Source organism: Psammomys obesus, unplaced genomic scaffold (genome assembly GCF_907164565.1).
Source record: "Psammomys obesus unplaced genomic scaffold, mPsaObe1.curated_primary_1811, whole genome shotgun sequence".
Classification (NCBI taxonomy): Eukaryota; Metazoa; Chordata; class Mammalia; order Rodentia; family Muridae; genus Psammomys; species Psammomys obesus.
In genome coordinates this window covers 12,426,425-12,434,360 of record NW_026596039.1, presented here as the reverse complement: position 1 = coordinate 12,434,360, position 7,936 = coordinate 12,426,425, and the positions used below count along the sequence as shown (strand labels likewise).

Here is a 7,936-nt window from a genome sequence, read left to right as displayed (position 1 = left end):
CGGCAGAGCCGAGCTGCTCTTGGAGAGGTCACTCCGGAGACCGCGGAGCCTTTGGGGCGTGGGAGTCGGTGGCAGTATGTGGCGCGTCTGTGCGCGGCGGGCGCAGAGTGCAGTGCCCAGGGCCGGGCTCGGGGCTCGGTGGGCAGCCCTGAAGGAAGGCCCCAGGACCCCTTGCGGGAGCCCGCGGGCCAGCCCCGCTGCGGCTGGATGCAGCAACGCGACCCCGAGCTATGGGGTCCGCCTGCTGTGCAGCTGGAGCTCCGGCTCTGGCACCGCGCCTCGTAACCGTTTACTGCGGCAGCTCCTGGGGTCGCCCGGCCGCCGCTCTTACAGCCTCCCTCCGCACCAGAAGGTGAGTGTACCACCCCGGACCCCGTTGTCCTTCAGCGCCGGCTCCTTGACGTGGGGAATCCTCCTTGAGAGGCCTCCGAGAGGCAGGTCCCTTCAGGATCAATTAAGGTCTCTTGCCCAAGACCTTTCCAGTAGGGATCTCTTCCATTGAAAGAAGAGCTCCAACCCTGAGGCTATATGCAAAAGGACTGCCCAGTCTCACGTGCTTTGTCAAGTCCACTAGACCGACTGGAGGATCAACCTGTCACTGAAAGTCATGAACTTCTGGGGAGACGAACTCCCTTTTTATCCCCAGTGACCGGTTTGTAATGAGACTCAGTAAATACTTTGCATGGAATTGGATGGACTGAAACTCTAAACCACACGAAGAGTTAAGTATCCCCGTTTAAATGTTGCTTCTTTTTTCGCCTTCAGGTTCCATTGCCTTCCCTTTCCCCAACGATGCAAGCAGGCACCATAGCCCGCTGGGAAAAAAAAGAAGGGGAAAAAATTAATGAGGGTGATCTCATTGCAGAGGTAAGTTTTAAGATAGGCAGACGATTCTAAGGGAGTGGATATGTTGAAGAGATTGAGGCTTAGCCTTCTGGTGGGTAGTTTCTCATTTCTTTTTAAGAAACTTCTCTTTTCTTCACCCACCCACAGTTATTAGAGATGATTGGTTAGGTAAGTTGTTAGCAGCTGGCTAAACTGACTGTTTTTGAGATAGGGTTTCACTGTGTAGCTCTGGCTGGCCTGCAACTCTCAGAGTTCCGCCTTCCTCAGCCTCCGAATGTTAGCAATGCCTGGGTGCTAGTCAAACTGTCTTTAAACCATTCTTTCAAGTCTCTGGTAATAGGTTTATCTTCAGATGAAATTCTAGAAACATTCTAATTAACTGCATGCTGGCAGTACAAACCTAAGCTACTGCTTTGTGTTAAAAGGTTGAAACTGATAAAGCCACTGTTGGATTTGAGAGCTTGGAGGAGTGCTATATGGCAAAGATCCTTGTTGCTGAAGGGACCAGAGATGTTCCAGTTGGATCCGTCATCTGTATCACAGTTGAAAAGTGAGTTAAAACCCTTGTAATTTGTGAACATTTGGTGCTTTTAGAGCATTTAAACTCAAATTGGGAGTTAAAGACCTTTGAAGCCTTGCTAGGGATGAGGTGGAGACTGAACTTGCTTTATAAACTCTATGTTTACGTATTCTTTTTCTTCAGGCCTGAGGATATTGAGGCCTTTAAAAATTATACATTGGATTCAGCGACAGCAACTCCGCAGGCAGCTCCAACCCCAGCCCCAGCCCCAGCCCCAGCCCCAGTCGCTGCACCAGCTACATCTTCTGCAAGGGCTCCTGGTAGCTCCTTACCTACCCACATGCAGGTGAGGCCCAGCTTTGGAGTGCCGGCTCCTGATGACTTGTTATTTATCCATTTCTTCTTTTTTTAATGGGTGGTGATTGCATCTTGAAAACTAGTTAAATATGATAAGTGCTTTTCATTCAGCAGAGATTTACCTGTGAAGCTGACAGCTTTTATTCTTGATTGTGTTTTCCAAGTGTGTGAGCTTAGCCAGTTTCTTTACCTTTCTCAGCCTTAGTATAAGATATGGGATAGTGCTTGACTTTTCTCACTCAAAACACTGTGAAAAGTTTTGGAAATGGTTTTTTTTCCTATATAAGCAAATTTAAGTAGAAAACAGGTGCTGTCTGTTAAATGAAAGAGGAAGTTGTCCTTTGGTTTTCCAAAGCATAGAAATATTCCAGTAATGCTTATGAATGAGAAAAGTAACAATAAAGAATGATTGTGAAGGGGCTGTAGAGATGACTTAGCTGTCAAGAGCACTGGCTGTTCTTCCAGAGGATCCAAGTTTGGTTCCCAGCACCTACATGCAGTTCACAACTATCTGTAACTCCAGTTCCAGGGGATCCAACACTCTCTAACAGACAAATGTGCAGGCAAAACAAAACACATAAAATAAAAATAAAAAATTATTTAAAAAGAAGAATGGAGTTTGGCAGTGGTGGCGTACAACTTTAATCTTAGCACTTGGAAGGCAGAGGCAGTTGGATCTCTGAGTTCAAGGCCAGCCTGGTCTACAGAGTGAGTTCCAGAGAAACCGTGTCCCCCACCCCAGAGCCTCGCCCACCAATAAAAAAAAAAAAAGTGCAGAATAAATATGCAGGTTAACATTGTAACAAAGCTAGTGGCCATAAATGCCATTACCATAAACCTAAATCAGCTTCTATAAAACTAAATCATGCTTTTTTTTTTTTTTAAAGATTCTCTTTCATATGTATAATCTAATTATGGTTCTCTCCTACATTGCTCCCAGATCATCCCTACTTCCCTACCTATCCAAACCCATACCCTTTCCTTCTCTCTCTAACTAGAAAACAAACCAGCATCTAAAAAAAGAAACAACAATAATAAAATTAAAATAAACTAGGAAAGTGCAAAACAAACAGGAAAAAACACAACAAACCAATACAGATTCCGAAGCACATACACTAAGTTACTTTATTAGCTACTAGTGTTTTCCTCTGTGTGTTGTGTGGTCTTGACGTTGGAAGTAAGTAAAATCTGAAGGATTAAGATTTGGCCTTCCCTTAACTTTATAGGAAGTTTTCTAAATAAATCAGCTTCTTTGGAGATCATGGCCAGTTCTGTTGGTAACAGTCACTTATGATGAAATGTCGCCTGTCTTTAGCTTCCACAGTTATTCCTTTCAGTTCAGCAACCTTATCTTATTACATAAGACTGCATTTCTCCATTTTATGGTGCTTTGTGTTCAAGTATTAGAATTGGGCCCTAAGAGTCCTTTGAGATGACAGTGATACATGTGAGTATTTCACACACACAGACACACTCACTCACGCTTTCATGTACTTCACTGGTGATTATGAAACAAATTCTGAGCAGGAAGTAATTTATAAAGATTTTCTAAGTCTTGTTTTGTTTCCTACTTCTAGACATTTTGACTGAAATTACTTTTTCCTTAGTATAAGGCTATTGCTACTTAAAAAACTTAAAGAAGATAGCAAATAAAGTCCATATTAACTGAATAAGCATTCAAATTCAGTAGACACAATCATAAATAGGAATACAATTAAAAAAATTTTTATACTACCAGGTGTGGAATCATACGCCTTTAGTCCTATCACTTGGGAGGCAGAGGCAGGTGGATCTCTGGCCACCTTGAAGCCTGCCAGGTCTACATACAAAGTGAGTTCTGGGAAAGCTAGGGCTATACAGAGAAACCCTTCTCAAACAAACAAAAAAAATAAATTATTTTTATATGTATTAGTATAAGTGTGGTGGCATACACCTTTTATCCCAGTACTCCTTAGGCAGAGACCTGTGGATCTCTGAGTTCGAGGCCAGCTTGGTCTACAAAGTGTGTTCCAGGACAAGCCACATCTGTTACACAGAGAAACCTGTCTCAAACAACAACAAAAACAAAAATTTTTTTACATGTGTTCAGTATGCATGTAGACACACTGCGTTTATGTGTGTGGAGGTCAGAAAACACTCGGGAGTAACTTCTCTTCTCTAACTGTAGTGCTGTGGGGAGCAGAGATCGGAGAGTTGGAGAGACCTAAGCGAGAGACCCTGTCTCAAGGAAAAAAGGGAGACAGCTCAGGACACTTTGTGTCTACCTCTGGTTTCTGCACTGCACACTTGCGCGCGTGCACACACACACACACACGCACGCACACGCACACACACACACACACACACACAGATTAGAAATCTTTTCTTAACAGTTTTAAAAACCATGTGTTATGGCTGCCGTCTGTGAAGAATGGTGTTTAGTTTTATGGTTTCCCCCCTCTACTTCTGCCTCATGTGTGCTAGTCAAGTGCTCTTCTACTATTGAACTTCATCCTTTGCTCCGAGAAGACCTCTTAATGTTTTAAAATTTTTAAAAATTGTGTGTGTACCTGTGCATGCTAGTGCTCCCAGAGGCGGGGTTGGACCCCCTGAAGCTGGAGTCACAGTGGCCCGTACGGGTCTCAGGAACTGAACTCAGGCCATGTGCAGGAGCATCAAGTGCTCTTAACTGCCGACCATCCCTCTTGCCCTTAATTTAACTTGTTTTTAAAACAAATACAAAAACAAACAAAAAAAAACCCAGCTTTATATTTAGTAGGTGTAAATAAATGTGGTTTCTTATGTGTGAAAAGATAAATAGATGCTCACTGCAGAACACAGCAAATTCAACAGAGTCTAGACCAAGATCATTGTGTGAAAATGAAAAGTACCCATTTCATGATTAATTAGTTATACTAAGAGTGGTGTGGCCACTAAGTCCCTTGAGCTCCTGAGTGTAGTTCCACATGCATGAAAATGCTAATGGCCCCTGTTAAATCCAGTAGGTCATAAAACAAAACAAGAAATAAAAAGATATGAGGTGGTAAAAGAAACTGTTGGAAGAGGTTTGGTGGAAGTCAGATAAGAAAGGAGGGAGAGGGTAAGTGTGGTCAGGTTGCATTATAGACATGTAAGAAATTTTCAAATATTAGATTCATCTTTAAAATTATTAAAAGCTGTTGGTAAATTATTTCTAAGAAATATTAAGGCAAAGATTATCAAGGTTAAAATTATTGATAAATTATTTGGAAAATAATTTATTCAGAGTTTAAATTCCATTCTTCAGGGTTTTGAGCAAAAAAAAAGAAAGAGAAAAGAAAAGTACCCATTTTAACCTAGCTCCATGGTTCTCAGCCTGTGGTTTGTGACCCCTTTAGGAGTCACAGGATTCAAATATCAGAGATTCTGCATATCAGATATTTGCATGACAATTCATAATAGTAGCAAAATTACATTTATAAAGTAGCAACTAATATAATCTTATGGCTGAGGTCACTACAACATGAGGGTCGCAGCATTAGGAAGGTTGGAAACCACTGACGTAGTTGAAAAGATAGAATATGGGGGGCTGGAGAGATGGCTCAGAGGTTAAGAGCACTGCCTGTTTTTCCAAAGGTCCTGAGTTCAATTCCCAGCAACCACATGGTGGCTCACAACCATCTATAATAAGATCTGATATGCAGGTAAAACACTGTATACGTAATAAATAAATCTTTAAAAAAAGAAAAAATAGAATGTATGTGTGTTGACTTCATTTTGACCATCTAAAGGAAATCTTTCCTATCTCCCTGTTTTCAACTTCGAAGGATGGATTCAGGTGACCCGTGTTTGGAAGGATGATTTGACTGGTAGAAAGCTATTAAGCACAGAGCCTTGTTATGCTAGGTAATTTGGTTTTTGATTATGGTTTAACTTTTGAGACAAGGTCTTACTGTGTAGTCCAGGTTGTTCTCAAATTCAAGAACCTTCTCTTCTGCCTTTTGAGTGTTGATATTACAGATTAATGCCACCAGGCCTGGGTGTGATGAGTGACTGAAATACTAGTCTTCCACTGCATGAAACTGCAAGCATTTTCCTGAATGCTCTGTGTACAGTGCTTCCTGGTTAATCAGTGACTGTTTGTTTCCACAGGTACTTCTTCCTGCCCTCTCCCCCACCATGACCATGGGCACAGTCCAGAGATGGGAAAAGAAAGTGGGTGAGAAGCTAAGTGAAGGAGACTTACTGGCAGAGATAGAGACTGACAAGGCCACTATAGGTGAGATTTCTTCAGCTCTTGGCAGCTGAGTGAGGAGGAGGATGGCCTTCCTTTCCTGTACTGAGTGAGTGATAACATGACGTTTACAATTCCTGGGATTTACTGCCTGGGGGATGATACGTTATAACAAAGCCATGCACAGCCTTGCATGTCAGTTCTGAGTTGTACTTGTTGATTGAGGAGATGTCGAGGTCTTTTCTTAGGCCAGGGTTGCTCTTGGCTATATTTTTATATAGTAATTAGAAGCTGTACCAGAACTGCCTTTGTCTAAATGTGGGAAAAGAAGGGAGGAGGAGGAAGAATGTCATACCCTCTCCGGCAAGAGAATACCAAAGGATTTCAGATGAGTTGGAGGGAAATAGTACCCAGGGTGTAGATTAGTTTCCTAATTTAAAAGTGACATGAATGTCAGTCTTCACATGTGTACCACATTTCATTGTGCCCCTTCATTCATTTACTTTATTCTCAGAAACAAAACCCACTCTGCAGGCATGAATTTGTGCTTGTATTTGTTGATAATCCTAGGTGTTATGGGCTTCTTGCCACTCTTCCATGGTTTACAGGGGCAGGAGGCTCATCCATGCCATAGCAGGACATCAGAGGCACCAAGAAGTAGTGGCCACAGATAGTGTTCTTCACACCTGCCATTCTCATGCCTTTCTCTCTTTCTTTCTCTTTCTTTCTTTCTTTCTTTCTTTCTTTCTTTCCTTTCCTTTCTTTCTTTCTTTTCTTTCTTTCTTTCTTTCTTTCTTTCTTTCTTTCTTTCTTTCTTTCTTTCCTTCCTTTCTTTCCTTTCTTTCCCTCCTTACTTCCTTCTTTCCCTTTCCCTTTCTCTTTTCCTTTCCTTTCCTTCTTCCCTTCTCCCTTCCCCCTCCTTCCCTCTCTCTCTTTCTCTCTTTCTTTTGATTGGCCATTAATCTCCGGTCTTCCAGTCTCAGCCTCCAAAGTTTTGGGATTACAGGCTTGTACTGCTATGCCTGGTTCTCCCATGGCTTTTATTAGAAGAAATGTTTCTGTCTCAAGGAAACCGCAAATGCCAGCAAGATGATTTGGTGTGGATAAAGGTGCTTGCTGCCAAGCTTTAGATCAAAGGTGTGTGCTACCTCTGTCCAGTTTCAATACATCTCTTACTGAGTATTTCCAGTTGGGAAATGGAAGGCTTCATTAGAGATGTGTTCATCAAAGAGAGGTATAAACTCCAGAAAGCAAGATTTAGAAGGTAGAGCTTGCCCTGTTGGTACCTTGATTTTGCTTTTTTAAATCAATTTGTGAGACACGGCCTTACTCACCTTGGGTGGCCTGGAACTCAAAAGAGATCCGAGTACCAAGATTAAAGGCATCATCATGCCATGCTCCTATTTCTTTATAGGGAACTCCTTGCTATGTAACCTAGTCTGGTCTTGAAGTTATATTGCCCAGGATGCCTTCAAGCTTGACATCCCCCTGCTTCAGCCTCCTGATGGTGTGGCTATAAGAAAATAGCCACTGCACCCAGCTTTAGGCTTTACTTTTATAAGTCTAAGTGTTTGAGAAAAACAGTAGCTGAATAGCACATTAACTTTTGACACAGAGACCCCACTGATGCTGTATTTCATCACATTGGAGTAGTTAGCGTAATGTCAAGTATAGCCTTTGAGAAGCTCTGAGAATACTTTTAGTACTGAAATCCCATATTGCTGTCCTGCTTGGTAGTTTTTGTAATTTGACTTCCATGTAACTCTGACTTTTAGCAGTGTAGCTGATTACATCTTAAAATCCTGTGTGTGGGGCTGGAGAGATATCTAAGCAGATAAGAGCACTCTCTGCTCTTTCAGAGGTCCTGAGTTCAATTCCCAGCAACCACATGGTGGCTCACAACCACCTTTACTGATATCTGATGCACTCTTCTGGCCTGCAGGTGTACATGCAGATAGAGCACTCATACGATAGATAGATAGATAGATAGATAGATAGATAGATAGATAGATAGATAGATA

At 42.1% G+C, this 7,936-nt stretch overlaps 1 protein-coding gene across 1 annotated transcript in view; it reads left to right on the top strand.

Moving 5' to 3' along the window:
• Window positions 1-14: 14 nt before the first annotated feature.
• The window catches only part of Dlat (dihydrolipoamide S-acetyltransferase), a 26,884-nt gene continuing 18,962 nt past the window's right edge, over window positions 15-7,936 (top strand). Inside the window, exons 1-5 of the mRNA XM_055621988.1 lie at window positions 15-352; window positions 766-867; window positions 1,272-1,396; window positions 1,550-1,712; window positions 5,834-5,960. Of these exons, the coding sequence (XP_055477963.1) occupies window positions 77-352; window positions 766-867; window positions 1,272-1,396; window positions 1,550-1,712; window positions 5,834-5,960 (793 nt within the window). The 5' untranslated portion in view covers window positions 15-76. The remainder of the gene's footprint in view (window positions 353-765; window positions 868-1,271; window positions 1,397-1,549; window positions 1,713-5,833; window positions 5,961-7,936) is intronic.